General features: G+C 41.2%; 1 protein-coding gene across 1 annotated transcript in view; it reads right to left on the reverse strand.

Moving 5' to 3' along the window:
- Positions 1-5,351: 5,351 nt before the first annotated feature.
- Positions 5,352-26,049, reverse strand: part of STON2 (stonin 2) — a 60,064-nt gene continuing 39,366 nt past the window's right edge. The window contains exons 4-6 of the mRNA XM_050897315.1: positions 14,195-16,030; positions 7,706-7,908; positions 5,352-6,562 (exon numbers count right to left, since the gene is read on the reverse strand). Of these exons, the coding sequence (XP_050753272.1) occupies positions 6,479-6,562; positions 7,706-7,908; positions 14,195-16,030 (2,123 nt within the window). The 3' untranslated portion in view covers positions 5,352-6,478. The remainder of the gene's footprint in view (positions 6,563-7,705; positions 7,909-14,194; positions 16,031-26,049) is intronic.

Here is a 26,049-nt window from a genome sequence, read left to right on the forward strand (position 1 = left end):
AAAACTGTCCGCAATTTTGCTTTTGTTTCTCTTGACCAGAAGCCAGAACTCCGCTAGAGTTCTGCCTGCGTCTGTGCACTGACATGGGGTTTTCCCATTTCATTCCCTTTTAATCTGAGTACTCTCTGTATTAATAAAATTGCTGAACTGACCATGCCCTAACAAATTTCTTCGTTTCCACACAGAGGAGTAGAGCTCTCCTTTTCTGTTCTGCGTAAGGGAAACCTTTACAAAAGAGGCTCTCACCTTAGGAAATTACTTTGAGCTGTATTCACCCTGTATTCATCCTTTTCCTTCAGAAGCTCTTCAGGCCAAGCTGATTGCTCCCAGTTTGTCTACAGCCCCTGGGACAGTAGCAACTGGGAGATTGGAGAAGGCCCTCGACCAGCGAAGGACCAGTCTGCCCACACCCCCTGAACCCCAGCATGTGTCTGCCACTTGTTGTAGCACCCCAGCGCAGCTGCAGGCAGTGATATCGTCACCCCTCTCTATCAGGCTTTGCTGTCCCATTATTCAGGGTTGAGAAAGACACCTTTCATAGCTGGTGTTTAAAATACTATTCCAACTACTTTTTTATATATGGCAGTTGCTGTTTGGCTTCTAATACTGTGACCAAAAGGACAGTTTTTCCTGGGACTGGTGCGCTTCATGTTTCAGACACATCCGCTGTGACACAGACCTGCACCTAAGCTGAAACAATGGTCTGCTTCTCTATCTTTTGCTTTCCCTCAGCTGAGCTTCAGCAGCTTTTGTCCCACTCATAAATTTACAACATATCTGGATTATGTGGTAAGGGCAATCATGGCAACTAAGAGCACTGAAAGAAAACTGTGGGGGTTTTTTCTCTCCAAATTGTGCTCTCTCACTCTAGTGACGTCTTTTGTTTGGGTACACATTGCGCTGGCACTCTGACTTCTCCATCTCTTGTAGGGTGTTATTTTGGCTTGTCTTGAAGGACTGCACTATTGCCAAGGCACTTTGAGCTCCCTGGTTTCAAACTTTCAGCTTTTTCTATAACTCTTTTTTTTAAAACCATTTTGCGTATTATCAAGCTATCATGGTTAATATAATCCTACCCTCCCAATTTGATAGTATCATTTCCAAATGTCACTGAATAACTGAATTATAGTAAATAAACTGCTATTACTAACAGCCCCTGAATCCTTCTATTTAACTTTCCTTCTTTCTTCTGGCTGACCTGATTTACTCTTGAATGAGGAACATGAGGCATCGTTCCCTGTGTACCTCCATTTTCTTATACTGTAAAATTACTGACTTACTGTCAGTTGTACTGAGGCACATACTATGGAGAATGTGCTGAGCTCAGAGCAATAATCTGAGCAGCCTTTATGATGGGTATCATCTGATTTTCTTTGGTCAATGAGACTGCCTAGCTCTTCAGTCTGATTCAGGGAGTGCTTTTGAGAAAAACAGCAGACTGCAACTGGTCTCAGTGACTGAGAGAAGTGGAAAGATGTATGAAATGATACATGGCTTACTGAAGTTTGAAAGAACACAGAGAATCATGGCAGAAGACTCTGTAAATAGTTCAGACCCTATCCTTACACTTGCTTTGCAAACAGATGTTCTGATCACAGGAAGACACTGCCCTCGCATTGCTTTAGCGGTCAGAGAACAGAAGAGACCCACTGAGCTGAAGCTTCAGTTCTCAATTACTTTGTTTCAGGATGGCTTCATTCAAATGTTGGATCCTCTTCTATACTATGTCAGCACTGCTCCACATGTATGTTACGTGGCTCAAGCTCTAGGCCTGCTCCATTTCCTTTGCAGTCTATTGTTCAGTCTGGACGATCAAATGAAATAATCTCTTTTCTGTATATAGTCCCATTACTTCTAATTTATGTCCTTCTTTATGCCATTCAAAACACTCCCTTTTCCTCTTCTGAATTCAAGACTTCTGACTTACCGGAATATACAGCACATACAACTTCAATTTCACAGTGAAAATGTGGATATGCTGTTTCATCTTAACATTTATTTAAGTTTTCCCATAGTTCAAACAAAACATGACATCCCATTTCAACTGATGAAAAATAATAAACCACTTCTACAAAGTTAGCCAGTGTATAGACTTTCTTATTTTACAAAACAAAAAGGTAGGAACATGTTACAAAATAATCATCAAACCAATCTGTCAATAGTGCAAAGAATGAATTGCAAGTGTAGGAGAGAGAGGGAGGGTAGGACGGATGGGAGGATGGGTGGGTGGATGGCTGAACAAAACAAGAAGGCTAGAACAGCTATGCCTGTTATCGCACAAAATTTTGTATCTGACAACTCATGATGTAGATTTAACTTTAGTGGCAGAAGAGGGTAAGTACTTCATCCATAAGTGATCTCTGTGTGCTGCAAGTTCTTGTGCTGGCCATTTCTGGAGATGAACACAGCTATAAACACAAGCTGCTGAGAGTCACTGAAAGGAATTTTTCACCCTCTGGAACAGAGGTGACCTATCAAGGGCTTGATTAGTTTGTGTGCATTCAAGGGCCAAGGAAATTACTGAGAATTTCATGCAAGCAACAGAGTACCTCCAGGCTGAACTTTGTACACCTTTTCCTCTTGCTTTCATGTTCTTTTGCATGCAGTTGCTTTCTATCCTGGGAGGTGAATGATCAAGAGGGAGTTTTAGCAGCTACTAAGTCATGTGGACAGGTAGACCAACAGGTATTGGATGGCCTGTCAAGTAAGTACGTCAGCCAGCAACCCACCAGAAAAGGTAAATTATTTCTGCAATGTTTCTTATGGTACTGCTACAATGAAGAACCTAAAATCTGTCTCCTTCATAGGATGACTAAATTTGAGTCTAAATAAAATAAAGGACAAAAATAACATCAGTCAGTTACAGTATTTCTCAGCTAAATTTGCCCATTTTCCTTAGCTAGCAGAGTGTCCAGAGTTAATAAATGTAAGAGGCATTCACTAAAATAAGCTCAGCTGCCCAGAGATGTTGTTCATCTTTACCTCTTGTGATCAAAGAGTGTTTAAGTTTATTTTTCTAGGCAAAATTCCCTGCAATACCTCAAGTCTTACCACAGTACAAAAATGAAACAAAACCATAATGAGAAATAGAAAGAAGGCTGAAAGTGGGAATAGCTTCAGGGAGTAAATGTATGCTTACCTTGAAGGCACATTTCCTGCACAGAGTGTTTGAGTACTACAAAGCTTTCAAATAAACGAAAGGACAGTGATTATATCTTTCTCAAAAGGAGTATTAAACTGAAACGATTCAAAGAGATTTTTCCCCAAAATAAAAAAAAAAAAAAATCATCCCCACTACAGGCACAGCTTGTATCTAAATCATTTCTGCTACTCTAAAACTGACAAACCTCTCAGCTCTTTTCCCCTCGCTCCCATCAACAGTCTGTCCAAATTACTACTGTACCCCTATGGATGAAGAGTATATGGTTCGCGTACATAAAGTTCATACGTGACAGTATCTAACACTGAAAAATTGGCACTGTTTAATCAAGCAAGAACAGTGGAAGCCTCAAAAAGGGCACTTAGGACCCCTGTGTTCAAATGCTCAGCGCTGGTAATGGTGCTGGACTGAAAAAAGAATTCAGTGGTGACACCTGGTGATACCAACACTAGATTATTTTGGCTGTTAGTGCTCTTGAAAAATCAAACTACTTACTCTAGTGCTTCAATGGGAAATAAGATCTTTTGAAACTCTAGCGGACGTATTAATCCTAAACTCTTGAAAATTCAGTGGCAGGTACATCAGAAAAATATTCTCCAGAGATCAGAATGGATTAAAATAGCTTTTTTTATAAACCAGAACACTTTTCCAGTTTTGCCTGCATAACTCCATGAGGATTGGAAGGGATACTTCTGTTGTACAACTAACTACATAAGAGAGATCAAAGTCAGGCACATACTCTTTCTTTCATTCATTAACTTTGAATTAAAAAAAAGAATCAGTGATGAAGAGGTAGAGAAATTAAGTAAATCCAGAAACCTCCAGTATGTTCATCGTTCAGTTTTTGCGGCATGAAATATTCTGTGGCTGGAGTATGATAGAGACTGAATAGTTTAAGAATTCAACAGAGATGGAAAATGATATTCCTTTGATTTTCTCCCCTCTTTAAAGAGTACAACATAATTTTGTTTATTTGCTATTACTTATTTGTGTTTTCAAGGGCTGGGGGGCAATAGGCAAAAATTCAGACACTGAGCCTGCAGATCAGAGTAGGAAATCTCCCAACTGTTTCTTTCACAAAACATTCTCACACTTCCTCAGCAACATCTCAGCACTCCTTCAGCTTGGTTTTATTGGATTTCTTGCTGGTCCTTTTCAGAAACTGTACACTAGGAGCTGCAGTGAAAAAACAGGAGAAACACCCAGAAGTTCTTCGAATGTCTTTGAAAAGAAGAGTGAATTTTGTAGAGAGGAGTTGCCATGCAACTCATCCCAGCCAGCCTGTAACAGAGCTGAGAATAAGTCACAAATTCAGCCCTGTGCTCTCAGATATTTCACAACCTCTACAAGTTCTCATTTAATAAATAATAATTCTTTGCACATCAGTAATTTTAATCCATTGATCTCAAAAAGAGATATTTTTTCTCTTCATAAAAGTTAATAGCATTTTTCCATTTACAGAGAGATGTTGCAAATGCTTAGTACTAACTGGTGTGCTCTGAGGAGCTCCCTGGACTTCAGTAGGACTACCTGCAATAGAATATTACATGCTTATTAAGAAGTCCTAGAAGGACTGAGACTTGACGTATTTACAGCGGTGTACCTGTGTAAATACGTATCACTAGGTTGATGTAGGCCTGAAATTTAGGTGCATATAAAAAGGCATTTATAGGTTCCCTATAATTCGTTTTAAATTCTTCCACTATCAGTTTTAGACTCAATGTAATTAATCTCATGTTTTATTTGGGATTTTAACATTGTAGTGATTTTTATAGGAGTCACAGTGAAAGTAGTAAATCGAGAGTGTATTAATTTTCTGTTATATGAAATGTAAAATAAAATAAATTTATAAATTTATTTAAAAGCTTTCATTTTAATTCATTATGATTTTAAATTACATTGCCAAGACTTTCCAAATGTGTGATTTTAAAGTCAGCAGTAACCTTTCAAAAGATAAATGATTTAATAAATTACTTCTTTTTTTACATTTAAAATTACCTCGAGACAAAATATTAGGCAAGCCATAGAAACAACTATAAAAAATGGGTACTTTGAACACTGTTTTCTCTGAAAATATGTATGAATGAGTGATTTTTGCCTTCTGCATTTTTATTTAGGAAGAAGTTTTAAGACTTGCTGTTACTTTCAGCTAAGTGGAGATAAAAAAATCTCCATGATGGAAGCTCGTCGTTAATTTTTTAAAAGAGATTTTGGGTCCCAGTTAGTGGGGGTTTTATAAAGATACAAGTTACTTATATTGTAGGTTCAAGATAGAACATGAAAGTAATATTGCGTTGGACAGACTTCCAAGGATTTTCAGGAAGGCAAACAACATTGTCTATTAAAGTAAACGTGTTCTGACATTTTCAATATTTTGTCACCCACCTTACCCATCCAAGAAAACATTTAAAAAAACCCAAACCCAAAACCAAACCCCAATGTTTTTCCCTTAAATATCTTTCTAGGCAGGAATGATCTAATCTTAGCAAAGTCCCTCCTCTATCACCTCTATTATAACACACATTCCCTGTTACTAGCAGCCATAACCACGTTCAGTCAAGATAACAGAACAGCCCAGACTAACAAAAATTTTAAGAAATTGCAGAGGCTTTCTTGTATCTTGTGCAGACCCCATGAAAATGCGCACAATGACATGGTGTTGTTCAGGGGATGAGACAGGAAGGGTGAATAGAAGAACAGCTACGTGATTAGCTGTCTCTAGTTCATCCACTTGACCGTTTACAATGTTTAAGATGCAGAGTCTGTTGATTCTCCAGAATGATGCTCAGGGTTTTCACTCTGTTGACCACTTCAGAAATGAGATTTTATATCATTTTTCACTCGATGCTCCCTGGGTTTTATTTGGCAGTTCAGAAGGAAGTGAGTCTGCCCATGATCAAACCAACAGGCATAAAAAAAAAAATGCTTAATGTAGGAGGGCAAGATTGTAAGTGAGATAAAGGCTGCTTTCTGGTTTGGCTGTGATGGTGGCCAGACCATACTTCAGTGCAGAACCTAGATGATGAAGAGGCAGAAAAGGCAGCCTTGACTGTAATACGAGTCACTCTGTCTATACCCCAACTGTACTTAAATCGTTCCAGAAAAAGCCCATGGGTCCGCTCCAAACAAACCACTGACGAGCTTCTTCTCAAAGTATGAGCTTCTTCTCAAAGTAAGGAAAAATAATACTCTTCAGAGCATTATTTTAAAAGTAGTACTCCATACTTTTTTAAAGAAAAATACCAAAACCCTGCAAGTCCTTTCTTCCAGTTCGGTTAATTTGGCCACCCCTCTTGGGACTTGCAGACTGATCTTCCTTCACTGTGTAGCACATTCATTGACATTTGCAGTATCTTCTCCCTTCAGATCCTCATTCAAGCTTTTTTTCTGCTCTATTTCGACCTGGCAGAGGAAAAAGAGGGAGAACATTTGTAATGAGAAAGGAAAACAAAAGATTCAAATATCTTCCTTAGTGGCAGTTTGTGTCCTGCTCAGGTAAAGAAACTCTTGGTAAACTGAGAAGGTTGTGAAGAGAAACAGACCGAGGACGGAAAGCTGGATTTTATTTACTCTAAGTGTTTTCAGCCTAATCCAAACAGTTTTATGATTCAAGAGTGTCATGACATCATTTCCAGAAGAGAGAATGTCATGCAGAGAACCAGTCTCACATGATTTTATATTCATTACCATCCCCAGCTGTACTTTGAGTCCAAACCCAGAACCAAATCTGCAGAGGATAGGTGGCTTCCTAAGTGACAGCAGAAGAGCAGCCTCAATTTTAAACTCTGCAAAGACTGATGTATAAAGCAAAGAGATTAATTTTCAAACTGCACATCTACATTTGTGTTCTAAACTTCAACACCTCTGAAAACTCAGGGATAATCCAATGTTTAATTCTTAAGAGGGATAGTTGGGAAGATCAAATACTATCTCCAGGGAATTTAAGGGACTACTAAAAATGTAATTACATTTACCATTAAAAATATTTGTCATGAGAATCTTTTCAGTATCTCTCATCATTGCTCTTAAAGAAGGCAGGTAGGATGCCAATTTCTCTACTGAGTGATCAGCTAACGTGCAAATTTTGGCATACTGAGATTCTTGGCAGGTATATACATAGTGCATTTTCCCATCTGCTCCTCTCCTTAGGGCAGGCAGGAAGAAGAAATATTTAAGCAGAGAAATAATGGAATCCTTTTGTCTGCTGTAGCACTCCCACTGTAGTACTCCCACTGTAGCTGCTATGAAAAGCAGCAAAATTCCCTGTTCACATTCTTACTGTATCAGCTAATCCCCAGTAGCTGGCTGTGTGTATGCTCTTCCACAAAGCAACTGCAAGCAAGTTTATTCCATCTTCGCTGAGGGATAATCCACTGTTTGTTTGCCATGAATCAGTAGGCTGCGCATGGGTAGCTACTGCACAGAGCCTGGCACGTGCCAAATTCCCACCTCATCTGCCCATGGTATTTTATTTGTCTGCCCACACTTTTCAAGACAATGAAGTATGCAAAGTAACCGTGGTGATTGCCACATGCTCAGTTTTACCTTGTAACTGTAGTGTGCTGAATAGTTGACCCACTTCCTCACATCGGTCTTGTCCTCAACAGAGATGGACCGAACAGCGGCTTTGGACGCAGACGTGGTGGGCATGTCAAATTCCACATCTACATAGCGGACAAAACTGGAAGGCACTTCCTGGTCAGAGCCAAGCTCTAGGTGACAGAAGAAGCAGTGAGGATGGCCAGAAGCTGGAAAAAGAGAGCAGACAGACATGAAAGTTGTGTTGGAGGGATCAGAAAACACAACATCTAGGAGGACACAACATCACAAAATTGCAAGAAACCAAGAATCTGCCTGGGTGAACTAGTTCATAGCAAGTGACAGTATCTTAAATGTTTCAATGCTGTTGGAGTTTCCAGAGGAATTAAACAAACTGCAAAAAGGACTGCCAATCATGCTACTTTGCTTTTAGTGGGTGAAAAGACAAGATGTAAATCAAGCACAGTAGGGTAAAGGTATTTCCCCTCTTCCGATTCCCCCAGTGTATGTGACATGCTAAGTACATTGTGGCACATCCTTCTGAAATGTCACGTATTGATAATAAGGAAAGGTGGTATTTGGCAGATATTTCACATTTATTTGAAATTGTTATCCCCATTTTTAGCAAAAGAAAATATACTGGATAAGGTTAAATAACTTTCCTGGGTTCAAAAAGCAAATTTGTTCACAGCTTGGAAATAACTGTTTATTCCTTACTCTAATCCATGACAAGGTGGCTAGTCATTAATGATGGCAAGGTGAGGAAGTAATCATCTTTAGCTCTGTCATCTGTAAATGATCACCTTTGTTATTATTTTTTCCTCTTTGTTTTGCTGGACAGCAGTGATGTTTAAAAGTTAAAGTAAGGACTGCTAGTCAAGCTAGGTTGGTTTTATTTCCGACTGCTGCCAACTGCCTAAGCTCTTAAGCAAAGTCATTTAAGGTCTGCGCCTCAGTGTCTCTGCAAAATGAGGATGAGAGCCTTCAAAGCCACCTTGGGCTTTCTGATTGAAGGGATCCTACTATCTAAGTATGGGTAAATGAAAGTAATGTATAAATAAATGAATGGAATCCTTGTCTGCCACTATTATAGGCTTTAGGATTTCTGACTACTTGTTCATTGGGAAAGTTCTTCTCCATACGGCTCAGCAAGATGTACAGGACAGAGACAAGGAAGGAGGAAGGCAGGCAGAGTAAAAAGAACTGGGTGGGGAAAGCCCAGAAGCTCACCCTGGGAAGAGGAGGAAAACACTGCCTGCAAAGGACTTGCAAGCCTGGGCCTTGAAAAGGAAGTCAGCTCCTAATCCAGAGCTTAGCCCAAAAGTCAGCCTTGTTGAGCTGAAGCTTGAAAAGCAAGATGTGGGATTTCGAGATGTTACTTGTCCCAACAGGATGAAACTGAGCAGTCTTTAGAGGGCTTAGGGATTGCAACATCCCACTTAAGCTCTGAACTAGAGCTGGAAAAAAATTTCAACTCGGTGTAAGTCTGGGTAAAAAATTCATCTAGAGTCAGCCTCATATTTCCAAACAGTCTAGCCAGAGTGTCCTCACAACTGGAAGGTTTATAAACTTATACCTCTGCAGCAAATCCAACGAGAGGCTATGCAGTTCAGCAGAGACCGCAGAGATATGTAGCACCACGGCTGGAGCCAAGTTATGAATGAGTGGGTGCAGTATCAAGCAGATATAAAAGCTCGAGTTCTGCAAGCATTAAAATACATCAGCTGCATTTCATCAGGATTAATTATCCCAAGCAGAGTGCTGACTCGGTTGCTCCGGTTCTAGAGCAAGCTGGGATCTCTCTCTGACAGCGCTTCCCAGCTTTTCATACCTGGAGTACACTTTTTCTGGATAAAAAGCAGTGGCGCACAGCAGACCTTCAAGATGACCCCACCCACCATGGGCTAGCAGCAGCTCCACGTGCTCTTGGGGAGATCACTGTGCCCTCCAGCACTGCAGGGACTTTGCTTCTGGCCAGTTCTTGAGCTTGGCTGTGGTGGGCACACCTGTGGTGGCAGTGCACTTCAGCCTCTGCCATCGGACACTCAGGTGCCGCTGCATATAGCTGGAAATCACTGCTCTCTGGTACCGCATTATGAAGATGCCTAAAAATGAGTCATTCCTGGCTCAAAAATTCTGTGTTCAGCACTCAGTACTGGCAACCAACTCCCAGTCTCAGGCTCCCCATCCATTCATATCTCTTTCCTCACTCTATACCAGTGTCAGCAGACTCCTCATTGTAATCCTTCCCGCTCATCTGCTTTGCTATGGTTTTCCTCTCCTCTAGTTTGCCAGGGGTTGCTCCCTCCTTCAGACTGCCTGGATTGCAGTGGAGGCCCACAGCAGCCCAGAAGAGGCGGCTCTGTGCCCTGGCACAAGCCGCATCCACAGCTAAAAAATGTTCAGCTTGCGCCGCTACGCTCCTGAGCTGGCATGTGCTCAGTTGCTTTGGGGATGGACGCATGGGAAGGTAACACTGGGAAGTGTTTAACTGGGCTTGAGCACACTGCGTGACAGGTGCTTTGGAGATGTCAGCTTTTAAACTCTTCATAGTTTCAACTGGACACATGGAACCAGCAAGCACTCTTCTAAACACACCTGAATGTTGGTGGATATTCACAGGGTCAAAAAAAAAAAAGCGGGAGGGAGGAGGAAATAAAGGGAAAAAAAATTAATGCAATGCAATTAACAAAGCAATTTTTCAATAATTTAATTTCATCTAGTAGGAATATTCAATAACAGAAAAGACCATGCACAACACTCAAAAAAATATGGAAGTTATTAATTTAAACCAGCTCAGCATGGTAGGCAACCAGGTGAACTGATTAAGAAAGCAACTCCTCCACTGAAGCTATAGCAAAAATACCAAGCACATCAGTGTTCACTAGCATCCTCAGTGTGAGGCACACAAGGCACAACTTCTATAGACTTTCTGTTTGCTCAGCAGGCTCATTCAGAGCTCTTTCTCTAACGGACAGGTACACTTTTTAGTAAAATCAGGAGGAAATCAACAGACTGCTTTTGTTTTGCATCTCTTGCTTCCTTGAGCTACTAACATTTCATTCTGACAATCAAGGATCTGATAATATAATTCATATACATGCACGGGTTACCGTGATTGGAGGGAATCTGTTCCAAGTGACTCTGATGTCCCAACATGTTTGGATTAAAGGATTTACTTTACTTCAGAAAGTATACCAGGCAGCATGCCTGGGATCCACAGCCAAACTAGAGCAAAGTTCAAATATCCAGATCCAGGGATCTGCATAGAGGCTACATCCCTGCTTCGCTGGAAGAGCATTTTCCCACGATTGAAGACCGGGTGGATGTTTTCCTAATATTCTGCTGGTGGATTAAAAAACCCCAAACATATGGAGCCCAGCCAGCTGCAACTGAAGCACTGCAGAGCCTGTAAACAGGCTTTCTTTATCTACTGCTTTGATCATATTAATTGTGAATATGAGAAGGGCAATAAAGTTTAACAAGCTATTTTGGAAATGGGTTCAGCAATGTGCTCAGTAGAATCCAGTCCGCAGTTTTTTCTTAGGTCAAATCATAGCCAGAGTACACACAGTCCTTCATTTGTCATATGCTTTTCAATGTACAGTCATAAGCAGATGCTTTGGCTACAAAATAATACAGACAGTGCTGATAACAAGTTCCTATAGTGAGAGTGCAAAGGGCCCCATCCTATTAGAAAGCACAAAGAGAAAACATTTGGATAAGACAGTGAAGCTGCTGAAATAATTCCTAACAATTTGGGTGCAAGGATACTACAACCTGAATGCAAGCAGTGAGCTTCGGGAGGGACCAGCTCTCCTCCCCTGTGGGGCTGTGGTACTGACCATCAGGGCAGACCACAGGCAGGGCTGATGGAGTCATACGCCTCATGTCTACACAGAGCCTGCACCAGTCTGCATTTAGGGAATGGAGTGAAGCACAAGAGCTCCAAGTGGCTACCTGGAGACCTCTGGAGTTCCTGGGATCGCACTTGCAAGGGACTGATGTGTCAGAGCACACGTGGATGAACGAAGGGTCCCATGGTGTGTGCCTACATATGTGCTCCTTTGATAGGCACACGGGTCTGGCAGATAGGCATGTGTGCTGGAGGGAGCCATGCAATGCATATGGCCCAGGTCATGCGGACAGGTTGTGTGGCCTCTGGAGGCAGGATGGAGCTGGAGACTGTGGCCACCTGCAGCATTTCCCCCCAGCTGCAGTGCAATGCCACTACCTCTCTCCTGCTCTGGAGTCCCAGGCACCAGAGCAGTTCATTAGCAGACCAGACATTTACAGAGGACCCAGAGCACTTTTAGAGGTGAGTTGCGGGTGCCACAGTAAGAGACCATGAAGTGCGAGTCAAGGGAATATTTTTATACTTAGCGCTTGAGAACTGCACCATTTATAGGGACTTCTGCAAATAGGTGGAGGTGAGTTATTATACGACTTGTGGGTAGGGGCTGGATACAGCCAAGCATGCACAAGGTTGGGAGTAGACCACACATCAGTATCACATGGTCAGAAGTGTATGTGGTCCATCAGACAAATCTAAGAAGGAGCGGGAATCAATGCTTTTGAGTACCATTTATATCCCTCTTTGTTTGCCATATACTTTGAGTAAGGAAAACCATTGGACAAGTACCGTCAAGAAATGTAAATAGTCCCTGAGAGGCAAGGTCAGATTTAAACTACACTTGGCCTGCCCTGTCATCACTTTGGGATTCCCTCCTTCTCACATACCTCATGTGTCCTGGCCAAGACAGTGCTTGCAAGGCCCTTCCTTTTCCTGAAATTACATCCGATCTGACCGGAGGGGTGAGGACACTCTTCCTCTCAGGATGTAAACAAATACTAACCGCCCTGCGTTCCACACGGTGACACTGATGGATAGATGCTCTGTGGCAGGGCTCCAACAGCAGCGCCAAGTTTGTGATGCATTTCCCCCTGACACAGGGTATGTATAATAAAGCCTCACACTGCGAGAGATGAGAGCAAGGAAACAAGAGACACAGATCAACATCTCCCTCAAAGTAGCGATGGGTAAGGGAGCATCACCTCGCAGGAGGCAGTAGACCCAGGAGTTCTGCCTCTTCTCCTGGTTTGCCACTGGCATGTTCTGTGGTTGTGTTAAAGTCTGGGGGCTTTCGTTTCCCCAGCTGTAATGTCTATACGGTATACTGAGATCTTTGGAGAGAAGATGCCACAGAAGGCCCAATTTCACAGCATCTCGTTCCCAGAGCTCATGCAGATGGCATAGTGAGATTTTCCTCACAAGCATGTTATTGCTCATAAACAGCATGAGGTTAATTTTTCATTGCGGTATTTCTCTTGAGTCCCCAAGCTCTCTCTTCTTATGCCCCGCATTACAGAAAACATGGAGTCTTCACTTCTGTCAGTGATATCCCTCCAAATTTGTAACCTATGGTGTAAGCTGGCGTCCTTGGGCCAAAATGTGATCCAAAAGATTAGAAGATTTGGATCACTGTTTTGCTGACACTATAGCTCAAACTCAGGAAAAACATATGTCCTCAGAAAGTGCCAAATCTGGTACAACACTGAACTTTCCTTCAGGGAACACTGAATACAGAAATCCCTGCAGTCACCCAGCTGCCTTACTACAGCATTAATACTAAAAAGCCCATCTCATTTGTAAAAAGCTAGTCTAGATCAGAGAAATCAAGAGGTAGAATTCACTACGAATAAAAATAAAACCGAGTTGTCTAGCTTTACTGCACACCATGGACGAAAGGCAGGAAGTGGAATGACTGGCAGCAATGGCCAAAGGGAACAGTAGCCTGCCCATATTATCTGAATGTTTAATTATGAACATTTTACTAGAAATACAAAGACTTGTGGATTTTATGTTGGTATTCTCTCTTCAGGTTTAAGCTATGTTTACCTGTCTGCACTGATTACAGAAACATAGCCACAAACTGGTGTTTGGAAATTTCTTTTTTTTAATGGTTGCACAGTATCTTCTGTCCTCTTACAATCCCCATTCCAGATACTTTATAGGCATTAGTTGTGGTATATGTGTTGAAATATATAGCACTGGCCCAGTATGCTTGGCAATGCATGGAAAAGAAATTGCATGAGCTGAAACTACAGCAATTTATCTGGTCCGGTCATTCAGCCCCGTAGCATAGTATCTAAGCCTTTGCAAGTTACCTGAAAAAGCCCTGCTTCCGATAACAGCGCTAAGCACACAGAGATGTTTGATGCCTAAGTCCCATAATGTACGCATAAAAGCAGAGACAGAAGGCATATTTTTGCATCCAGAAAACCTAAACCTGTTTCTATCATTAGCAATGTTTGTAGGATACATAAAACTACTGCAATGAAGGGTCAGATAAATGCTTCATGCAACTAACTGATGTCCTTTGGTATACTACAGAGGATGATTTATCCCTCACCATGTAAACCCAGTATTTCCTGTCTTCCAAAATACATAACTCCTTTTAGTTTACTCCTGCAGAGACGGTATGCACCACTCACCTGAGTTTTTGTCAGGCAGTCGGTTTATCCTCCATACGATGGAATTAAAGGCATGCTCATATTTGGCAGTTCCCAAAGTTACTCTCATTACTGGCTCAGAACCAGACAGACTGGTTGATCCAAAAGTGGCCCCCTTGTTCACCTTGGCTTTCAAAGATTTCTCCCCCAGGACACTCTCCCTGCGGAAGTTCTTCACCCACTCGTTTGGCACTGGGTAGCGGATCATCACGTTTTCACAAGGGACCTGAGTTAAAGGGTCACGGTTGGAAGAGAACCCAGTGGACATCATGAGCCAGCTCTGCACCTCCACCTCAGCACCATTGATGCTGGCAGCTGTCCTCAAAGTAAAAGGCAAAGTTTTCTCAGCAAAGACAGTTCTGAATCGCATCAGTTCAAACCGGCAGGCATCCAAGGGGTTGAACAGGATAATACGGGAGTTATTAAACATATCCTCATCCACACATGAATGGAACCGACAGCTGTATAATTTAATCCACTTAGTGGTAGTAGTGGGCATAATATCCTGTCTTGCAACTATTTCATTCCCTTTGATCAGGATATCATTAAGGCCCAGTCTGCATTCTGCCAGGCCAGAAAGGAAGCTGAGAACATAGATATGGGTCAGCACACTGTGCTGGAGAATCGCACTGTCTCCTTTGGCCAAGATGCCATGAAACTCATCCCTGACGTCAACCGTGATTTCTTCTTCTTGATAGTTTAGTCCCACTGTGCTCAGATCTGTTGATGAGGCTGGCAAGTTCATCAGTGTGTCTTGCACAGCACTGATGAAGCTAAGGAAGTCTTCATAGTCTGTAGTCCCAAGCTTGATGATTTGCTCTCTCTCTGCTGTGTGAGCAATGGCTGGCTTAGGCTGATACTTCTTTTTCTCCTTGTAGGTTGTGCGGTCCAGCCGTACACTGTGTATCCTTCCATTCTCATCATAGTTCTGGAGTTTGCGCTCTGAAATCTCATGATTGATTTCAAGTTTAAATTCCCGGAAAGGTTTCTCCAGTCCTTTCTCATAAAAAAGCTGTATACATCCACTGTCAGTCAGCTTGACGTATATTGGTCCCCAGTGCCTGGATGACATAATATTCTTCTTCTCTGGGATCCTGAGCATCATTGGCCATCCATCCTTTGGCTGAGCTGGTGCCAGGTTAAATAAGGCTGCATCCAGATCATACGGCATCATGGGGTCATCATCAGGCAAGGCAGGGCTGCTCACATGATCTGGGTCTCCAATCTGGAGTTGCTTGAGCTGCTCTACAGCATCCGTGTGGGTTACACTTCTGTTTGCCTCATGGAAACTGATGGTATCAGGCTCTTGATGGAGAATAATGAGAGAGTCTCTTTGGCTTTTGCCTGGAGCACTGGAAACAGAAGAGCTTTTGGAACGCCTGTCTCGCTCCTCAAAGAATGAGCTGAATGGATTGATGGGTGAGGGTTGGACATCTCGCAGAGATTCATCCAGGAAGGGATTAGTAGCACTCCATGGTGGTGTTTCAACAGAAGGCAACTTGGTTAAGGAGGAGAGATCTAGTTTTTGAATTTTGGAGAGGTCCCCCAATGTGCTTTTAGGGCGTTCCCTTTTCTTAAAGGATGTAGTGAGGTTAAAGTTAACATCTGGAGCCTGTGTTTCTGCAGGTGGGGTGTCTGTTTTCAAGGGAGAAAGGTTCTGCGGTGAAAAACTGACTTCATTGTCATCAAAAGTCACCCAGCTGGGAAAGCGAACTGTGGTTGGGGTAGATGAATGCCCATTCATGGAGGTGTTGTTCAGCTGCCAGTTGACAGCCTCCATATCTATTTCTTCATCTTCCTGGAGAGACGAGGAATTGTCTTTAAAAAAAGAGGGGAGGGGAGGAAATGTCAGCTAATTATTCTGAAGTTACCTAGTTCTGTGAAAAGAAAACCACAGTCTGCACAACAGTTTGCATGCTCAAGAAAGGCCTATTCATATGCTGGGCAAGAAAGATAGTCAAAAGACTTGGCTAAAATGCTAAAGAGTCTGGCAAGAATTAATGAAGAAATAGAGAGCTGAACATAGAAAAGGAATCCAGGAAGATATACAAAAGGAATGACAGCAATGATTGTATTGCTCTCAATCCAACATAATGACCTAAAAAAGAAATTTAGCCCACAAGTTGTAGTGATTTTTTAAAACTTCCCTCTCTAAACTTTCAGGCTGCATTTCTTCTCTCCACTTATCTTCTGTCATTTGCCTGTTTTGTTCCCTCTCACTCTTGTTCTCATTTTTTCCCTTTCTGTCCCCATACCCTTTGCTTTAGAGAAGAGTCCAGTAGGGAGAGGGAATGAACACTGAGGAAGAGTACTTCTCCATTCTGTCCCCACATACTTGTCTGCACATTTGCTGTTATCACAAAAGCACGTGGGCATATGGTGAAGGCACCATAAAAGGTGGCTAGGTGGCATTTTGCCCAGGATGTGTTCAGCAAAGCGACTCTTTGGTTCACCCACTGGGAAAGAGTCTGCCAGTCCTTGGGTGTCTCTGAAAAATCTCTCAAAGAAGCTGTCATCTAGGGATGTATGTTAGGATAAGGAAAAACATATTTTTGACTTGCATTGTGGAAGCTGTCCTCATTCTCTGTCAGGACATGGCACCTTTGACCGCTATTTTCCTAGTCTCAGGCTCTGCCAAGACACTTCCCAGAAGCCTGCATCATACTGTGCTGTTTCAATCCCAGCTCTTTCTGGAGGAGATAGCTGCAGTGGTAATAAGATGTTTTCCAAAATGAGCATAAATTCTTAGAGTTCAGAAATTAAAGGGTTTTCTTCCCATTTTCTTCCCACTGAGCTAATGACTCAGAGTGCTCCTCAAAATGAGCAGCCAGCATGAAATTATACTCGGTGGCTGCACCATGGGTTTGCTCTACATATGATACAGCAGTGCTAGTATTTGTGCCTTTTGTTTCTGATAGATATATAGATCCCATGTTTTACACAAGTCACCGTTCTTCAGCACAAGCAGAAAAGTGAGTGTAAAATGTAGCACTTTGGTATGGCTGTACACCTGTGGTTTGAGCATATTTTACAATATTAACAACAACAACAACAAACTATTTAAGTAATTATTTAAATTGTCACCAGTTCCCAAAAAAGATGAGCTTGATTTCCATTCTGCCTCAACCATAATAGACAATTTGAATTTTTATTCCAGTTACCATTTAGAGTATGAAACAGGGAATATTCATGTTAGCCAAAGTCCTGCCATTAGCTCATTATAATGTCTTGGGTAACTTGATTTTCTGGGCCTCTCATCCCAGCTGTATGGAAGTTCACCTAACCTTTTGATCTAAGGACAAAACACATCATGCAAGTTCTAAGGGTTATTATAATTGAGAATTATATATGAAGCAGAATGGTACCAATTTGTTTTTCAAGCCACAATAGTAACAAAGCAATAACAAGAACAGATAGCTTTTACAGAGTATCCATGCATTTCAAAGTGTATTTGAAAAGAAGTGCACTATCTCAATTTCTCAGATTTTCCTCTCTATCCTGCCATTTCACTCCCAGCTCTGCGCAATGCCTCTCTGTAGTTCCTGCTACTGGTTGCACTACTGGGTACAGTGGTGGGTCCTTTATCTGTTAAGTTTTGCTGCAAGACTATAAATAGATTTATGGGGGAAAAAAACAAGCCAACTGATTATCATCCATAACCACACCCTCAGTGAGAAAGTAAGAAAAAAACCACCAAGAATAATCTGATGTTGTTCTGATCTTCAGGTCCAGACCAATACCTTATATGTTTTCGCATGCCTTTCCAGTACTTAGGTCAGCAAGCACATAGTCCTTTGAAGCAAAGCAAAGGCAATGAAAAGATGTGGTAAGAGTCTCTGGTTTTATGGTATTTCTGGAAAAACGTTCCCCATTTCTTTTAGGACTTCTAAAAGTCCTGTGTTTATGAGATCAGGATTTCTTAAGAGTGGACCACCTCTTCCCTGCCTGCAATTATAATTTTCCCCTTTCCTGTATTCTAGCTTTTGAATTGCAGAAACCAAATGTGATTCCACAAATAAAGTATTAACACTTCTGGTAAGTTTGAGAGAGGCAGATGAGAAGACCTCCTTGAGAGTCCATGTGAAAAACACACAGAAATCACCTGAAAAATTTCTTTCTAAACTGAACAAGTTTTATAAAATGAATTGCTTTTTTGGTCCAGATGCCCAGAAATACAGCAGAAGCATTAAGAGAAGATGGTTTCATATATGTAATCATTTGTGTAGGTTTTTTTTCTAGAAAAAAATCAATAAACTGTTATTTGATTTGATATGTGGAAGTGTCAAATCTGGGAAGTGAAATAATCTTTCTTTCCCAAACTAAAATCAAAAGTACATTCTTCTGCTGCCAAAGAACCACATGTCTGGATTTACAAATATTTGAAGAATACAGAGATGGTTCTAGAAAAGACAGGTTTTTAGCTTTGTCTGTAAGAGAATGACTAATAGCAGGGAGGATAAAAATAACAAAATGCTAATGCAGCTAAGCATCCAAAGAAAGTTCCTGAGAACTAGATGCAATAGTGTGTGTATCCCAAGAGAAATATTGGAACCTCTGCTGCAAAAGCAAATACAGCATGGTGAAAAATCTTGACATTGCTAGACGATGGCTTAGACAATTACTTCAGATTTTTCCCTTCTTGACTTTTGATGAGTTCCTGAACATGGGTGATAAAGTTTAAAATGCAAATGTCCTTCAATTTGGCAGCACCCCAGTGGGTGTGGGAGAGGACACTTAAGAAAGCGATTCCCTAGATGAACTTCTTGCTTTCATAACTGTTTTCAAAATTTCTTCCTACAAAATAAATGAAGAGGATAGCTTGCTGATGGGGTGCAGACAGTCTTCAACCCAGAGTGACTCTTCACTGAGAAAGACTAGATCTGCATAAAAAAAGGAAGAAGTCATCAAAACAAAGCACTTGTTTTTTCCTTCTTCACTGATAGACTTTGCTTTCCTAACCAAATGACTTTGATAGGTGTTTACTTTGCAAAATTAAAATATTTTAATTGTCTGACCTTGCCAGATTCCAACCTGACAGGTTGCTCCAGCCAGCTACAAAACACAGGAGCAGATTTATCAAGGAGGTGAAGGGGACAGTAGCTCTGTCTCCTTTCCCAGTGACACTAGCACCATGTGAGCTCTGGGGCAAGCAGCCTCAGGCTGCCCACACAACTATGCATCTCTGCATTCATTCCCCCACATAAGTCGTGCCTGCAACCAGCACTGGCCATACCTTACTACATACCTGCCTGAACAGCATTACCAAGCCATTAAATAATTTGGAAACTTAAGTCTCCAGTGAACAATAAAATGCCAACCTGCATTGTAAGGTTTTTTTTTGGTCCACAGGCCTCTTAATGTTTTGTTGGCTTTGCAAGTGTTCAGTAGCAAAATGGTTAATCATTTCAGTACAATAAACTGGAAAACAGCATTGTTATAATGGATACAGAACATCTCACTGTGATCGGCCTCTTGTGACTCACTACAAGGAAAGAAGGCTTTGGTTCTCTTTGTTGTATCATCTTTTCATTTTTCTATTTAAACTGTTTCAGCCAAACCCACCAGGTAGTATCATGTTACTTACGTCTGGGGGGAAGGCAGCCATCCAGCTACTAAAGGGCATTGATATTGCAAACTGTTCATGACCAAAACTGTGCCACAGAAGTAGGAAGAAGATCTGAGAGTGTTACACACCTTTCAGAAAGAAAGGCAGATAAAGACTTTAAGAAATGGATCTGAGCAAAAGCCTGGATTTTCAAATTTCTGAGTACTCGGCTATTTTGCCTCTTGATAGAAATGAGCTCAGAGCTTCATGGCGTGACTGTTTCTGTTACCTGAATATATTAATTTCCATTTAATTCAAATAGCTCTATTTTACACTTTAGTCTGTAGTACAGGCATACCCTTAACATGGTGACACCTTCCAACGGGGTACTCGCTTCCTTGATGTAGCCAACACCAGTCCCTCAGACAAAGTAAGCATTGCTACGTTTGCTGTTGGCATAGCTGGATCTATTTTAGGACTCCTGCTGGGAAAGTAATCTACATAAAGGCCCCCAGACCTTGATACACAGGCAGGTAATACTCCAGACTTGGCCTTTAAAGATCAGCCAGGTTGAGAGGATGCAAGTTACAAAACCTGTACTGTCTCTGTATAAGCAATGACAGAAAAGCAGAAAGCGCAGATAGACAGAATCTGGGAGAAATCATGGACTAGGTTGTTCTGTAGTTATCTCTCCATGACAAAGGTTATACTTTCACATACTTTCTGTGACATCCGTATCTGGTCATTTCCTTGCATTTCTTTTCCATATCCAAGTCACAACAACCGTGTCTCTACACTTTTTTTGGTGGTCTGTCATGTTTCTGATCCTCCCAAGACAGCCAGCGTAATTTAAAAGATATTTAAAGTGAGTGGGCTATTGCTCTCAAGTGATACAACTGGACTCCTATTTCCAGCCTTGCCACTGACCTGCTATGTGGCTCTGGGAAAACGCTTCATCACTGTCGGATCACATCACAGCTTCTGTTTCTCTTCCCACTTTTTGTAATTTTTGACTCCAAGAGTGTTAAATGTGGAACAGTGATTGTTCCTCTGTACTGCAGTATCCAGCACATTTCTGGGACTCTCACAGAACACAGTGTAAGTGTGTAAACATCACAGAGTTGGATATAAACCTATAAACTGATTCAATGAATATTTCTGTTATATCTATGCACTTGCAAAGAGTTTCAAGTTTGGTACAAGCTATGAAGCCAGGCCTGTTTTTGTAAGCTTTCCTGTTTATCACAGCTCTGTTAATGGTGGAAGGTCAAATCTGTTACTGCTGCAGACATCGGCGTAACTTTCTCTAGCTAAATAAATCTATAGTAGAAAAGTGCCATGGAAATCGGTTGCAAGCATCTGCAATTCAAAGCACAGAAGACTTCTTGTCAATGGGAAGTTACTACCTGCTTATTATGGCACCGACGATATCCCTGTGAGGATAACAGTTATTACCTCCACATGCTTCCTGGGTACCTATGCTACCAATCAGCGTATGGTAACATTAAGGGAATACCTAGAAATGTCCCCTCCCAACCTGCAGGACACTTTCTTCCCATGAGCTTCACAATAGACTTTGGAGACAAGAGGCAATCACCTTGCCTCCTTGCAAGAGGGTTATGGGGAGGGGCTGGAAAGCCCCAAACCCCTTGACCACCAACACCCTACAGGCTGGAACATAGATTTGTAAGCGTTCTTGCAGATTTTGAGTGTCTCTGCAAGATCTGACATGTGGAAGAGATGACTGCTCACACAGTCCTTGCCCTCTACTCCTGCTGCTGAATACAAAAACTGAACAGCAATCTAGTTCTCCAGTGTGTTGAACTGTGTCCTGGTTTTGGCTGGGATAGAGTTAATTTTCTTCTTAGTAGCTGGTACAGTGCTGTGTTTTGGATTTAGTGTGAGAATAATGTTGATAACACGCTGATGTTTTAGTTGTTGCTAAGTAGTGCTTATCTTAAGCCAAGGACTTTTCAGTTTCCCATGCTCTGCCAGCAAGCAGGTGCGCAAGAAGCTGGGAGGGAGCATAGCCGGGGCAGCTGACCTGAACTAGCCAAAGGGATATTCCATACCATGGAACGTCATGCCCAGTATATAAACGGGGGGGAGTAGGCCGGGAGAGGCGGATCACTGCTCAGGCATCGGTCAGCAGGTGGTGAGCAACTGCATTGTGCAACACTGTTTTTTTTCCTCCCTCCCGCCTGTTCTTTTTTTGTTATATTCCTTTTCATTACAATTATTATTGTTATTATTACTATTGTTAGTATTATATTTTACTTTAGTTATTAAACTGTTCTTATCTCAACCCACAAGTTTTACCTTTTTTCCCAATTCTCCTCCCCATCCCACTGGGAGCGGGGGGAGTGAGGGAGCAGCTGCGCGATGCTTAGCTGCTGGCTGGGGTTAAACCACAACAAATCGTTAATACAAAAGTTATGTTTTTAACTTTGTACTTTATGGCACAGCTAAGACACATTTCAAAATCATCACAGACTAAGTAACCAGCAGGAGACGGTGCAAGATGAAAGACTGAAGTCACAGACCTGACCTCTACAGTTCCCTTTCTTATTCCTTCTCCTCCCACTTGACAGGCTTCTCAGGTAATTTTGAATGGATTCATCCTTAGATAATTTTTCAGTTCATCATACTGTCTTATTCTATCACTACATCTCTTTGAACTTGGGTGTCTAAATTTAGGCTATGTAAATCAGTGGCCTGATTAAACCTAGTGTAGTTTTATCCCAAATCTGCAGTACTACATAGTCTGTTCCCAGCAGTGGGTTAACGACTACTTAAATATGATGCCTGTTGCTTGGTTAACTATTGCAAATTCATCACAAGTCCCAAAAGAAGTTTAATTGTCAAAAGAAGTTAAATCATCTGAAGTTACAAAGAAGTTATATCACAGAGCTTCCAGCTCTATTTAAAACACAATGAATTTCATCTACGTTCAATTAATTTATCCCCATAAGTCTCTAATTTTTATAGGAACTGCTATATTTCATTTTAAATGTAAGCCATCATGCAGATACTAAACTGAAGATGAAATACAACCAAATTATGACTCAGCCTCTCACGGCTAGATTGCAGCAGCCCTCATACTGCAAGAAAACTGTTGAAAAGGACTGTCCTCCACGTACTATCTTAAAGGACCCTAGAAGTTTTTGTGGACTTTGTTCGTAGATGTTTTGACATTTTCTTATTATTCTGTATCTACACAAACACATGTATTTATGGGAAGGTAGGACTACTGCATTTCAGGCATTCGTGCTTACTGTGCTTCATTGCCCTGAATTATTTCCCTTGTGTCTCCTTCACTCACGCTGCCTCTTGCTGCTTGGAGAGGGAAGAGAACATCTTCCCAACAACTGAGCCTGACCTAACCATGAAGAAACTGATATCGGACGACCCATAAGAACAGTGGTAGTTGCGGCTGGAAGTCTCATTGCAACCAGCTATGTATGACGCTTTTTGAGTGCCTTTTTTTGTCTCACTTGTTTTCCTCTCCTCTGTTTATCTTTATTCAACTGGAGAAACTAATTAAATGAAGACTGAAATTAAATCAGAGCCCTGTCATTATTCCTTGAGTAAAGAAAATGTTCAAGATAACAAAATTAGTTTGCCACTTAGAACTTTCCAGCATGATCTAATTTAAAAATACTCAATATTTTTATTTTGTTATGTTTATTGAGTAGTTAAAACTCTGGCTCATGAAAAAAACCATTTCAGATGTGGTATGGAATAACTGAAACAATATTTCAGCAACTCATAATCTATGTACTGTTAACTCCCCTTTTCCTTGTACAGATCTCAGCTATCCTGTTTGCTCTTGACTGTAACTACAGTTTTGTAAAAGTTTCTTACATGTTCCGCAGTCTGTACTGTGCAGTAGGCTGGGCAATCAGAATGCATCTGGCTAGTCTTAAAACAAAACCAAGCATCTGTAACACACCTCATGCACAAAACTGGTAAATTAGATTCCTACAGCAGATAGCCATATTCAGAAAATGTACTTTCCAAATATACTGCTTAGGTTTTAGTCTATAAACACTTAGAAGTTAGTGTACTAATACTCTTAGACAGAATTACAGTCAAGAACAAACACACAACCTATCCAGAAAGCACCAAAACATTGCAGCAAAGATAGATATATAGCTTTGAAATATAAGCGCCTGTATGCCTTGGTCTCCAATTAATACCAATTTATCATTTGAACAGTAGATTCCAAATTAAACATAATTCATGCAAGTCATGGACAAGGTTGTTAGTGTCTTCAAGAAACTGTTAGATCTTCATGTCAGGTAGGAATTACGTGGCAATAAGTTAGAGGCAATAAGGAACTTTAAAAGGGAATAAAACTCTCCTAGTGATAGCTAGAAGACATTAGGTACCCTAGGAAAAAGCATTGCTTATCACTTAAACCCAGCTTTGTTTTTTTTTTTTTTCAGTAAAGAAGGCTACTTTAAAAAGAAATTGAAGTAAATACATTTTGTTCTTGTAACATACTTACAAAAAGTGGAGTTCTTCTCTTAGGTGTTAAACAATGGTAGTGAATGGGTCCCAAAACTATTACAGAAAAGGCAGCTTTTTGATTTAAACTCATTTGAGAGTCACAGATCTAGAAAGCACGTGTTTTTCCTGAAGATCAGTTTATGTGCTTCCATTAGCTGGCCAGAAGGTGGTACATTAAGACTGATAAAATTAGAAGTCTTCAAGATTTTTAGAAGATTTAGACAAGACTATGCCTGTTCAAAGAATTCACAATTTATATGTGACATAATACTATTGTTTTATAATTAAGAATCCTTTGAGCCAAGTTGTGAACAGATCTCACGTAAGTGGTGGAGAAAGCATTAAAACCTGCTTGTTTTTCCTTAGAACTAATTTCTATTAAACAAACATAATATACTCATAAAGTAAACATCTTAGCAACTAAGCATACCTACATGATTCATTACAAAGCAACTTTGTTTCCACCCCTGAAGACATAGCATAGATACGACTGACATATTTTTACCACTATGCCATCTAACTTTGTTCTCAGCAAGGTGTGCTCAGTCCAGAGGTTACCAAGACTAGGACTACACCCTAGCCTTAGTCATTATTACTACCATTGGAGTACTTACACTCCCAGTTTGGCTAGGCTAGACAAAGCCTGTGTGTGAGGGGACAGAGCAGAGCTGGGAAACACAAAGCTGAACCTGTTCCAGCAGAGGGATCAATAAGAGAATGACAGGTTCTCTGGAGAAGAATGAATCCTTCTGCTTCATCTTTCGTCCAAAAGGAGAACAAGGAGCAAGCGAGAACAACGGAAGACACGTGCATGGCATTTTTCAAAAGAAGTTCCTTTCAAAGTACATTGGTGAAGATAAACGAAGTCAGTTTGCCTCTGAATGTACTTTGGACTTTGCTTCTATCCACAGAGGTCTGCTTCTCTCTCTGATTTTAACCAGCAGTACATACAGCATATCCTTCAACAGTGGAACTGCCACTGAGACGAGACCATGGAGCTCATGAAGAAATACTCTGAGAGCGAATAAGGGAAGAGAAATGCTCCTGCTAGCCCAGGATGTTTCAAGAAGATAATGATATTTAGCAAGCAGAATAAATCTGTAGCCAATCCTACAAATGCAAAGACAATCCTACTCCATCTTGGAGGAGCTGATACTAGCATCTATTGAACAAGCTCTGTTTTGCAAAGAGCAGTTACATCAATCTCTCATACACAGACAATACGCTACTTCATTATGCCATAATTTTACAAGCAATGTATAATGGACTGGTAACAAAATACAGAGGTTTGCAGACCTCTTAAGTTTTGTCTTCAGTGCTTGAGACAGTACCATGTGGAATAAGCCTGATATTTGCAGTGCCAGACTGCAGGTGGAAGTGTGCCAGCTACTGGATCCTCTCAGAATTTGGGGTCTCATTAAGCAGCATAATCTTTGACTGCAAAGCAACACAGTATGGTCTCATGCATCAAGTTATGGATCCAAAAGGCAGCTGCAGTATTGCATAAGCACGGGGGTCTGACTCTGTTGAATAAATGCGAGAAATGTTCCCACAGCCATAGGAAAACTGAGGGCAGGAGACCATCATGTGCGTTAGAAGTCTGAAACACTCTGGGTTTGCTATTGCCAGTCCATCAGTTCAGAAACTATACTAGTAGTGACCACAAATGGTAACACCAGCTGATGACAACTTGGTAGTCAGTGCAAAATAACTGGCTGATCTCTAATTCCTAGGTGGGCAGTTCCTGCATGACTGAAGCCAACATCGCCCCAACTATCTG

Source organism: Gymnogyps californianus, chromosome 5 (genome assembly GCF_018139145.2).
Source record: "Gymnogyps californianus isolate 813 chromosome 5, ASM1813914v2, whole genome shotgun sequence".
Taxonomy (NCBI): Eukaryota; Metazoa; Chordata; class Aves; order Accipitriformes; family Cathartidae; genus Gymnogyps; species Gymnogyps californianus.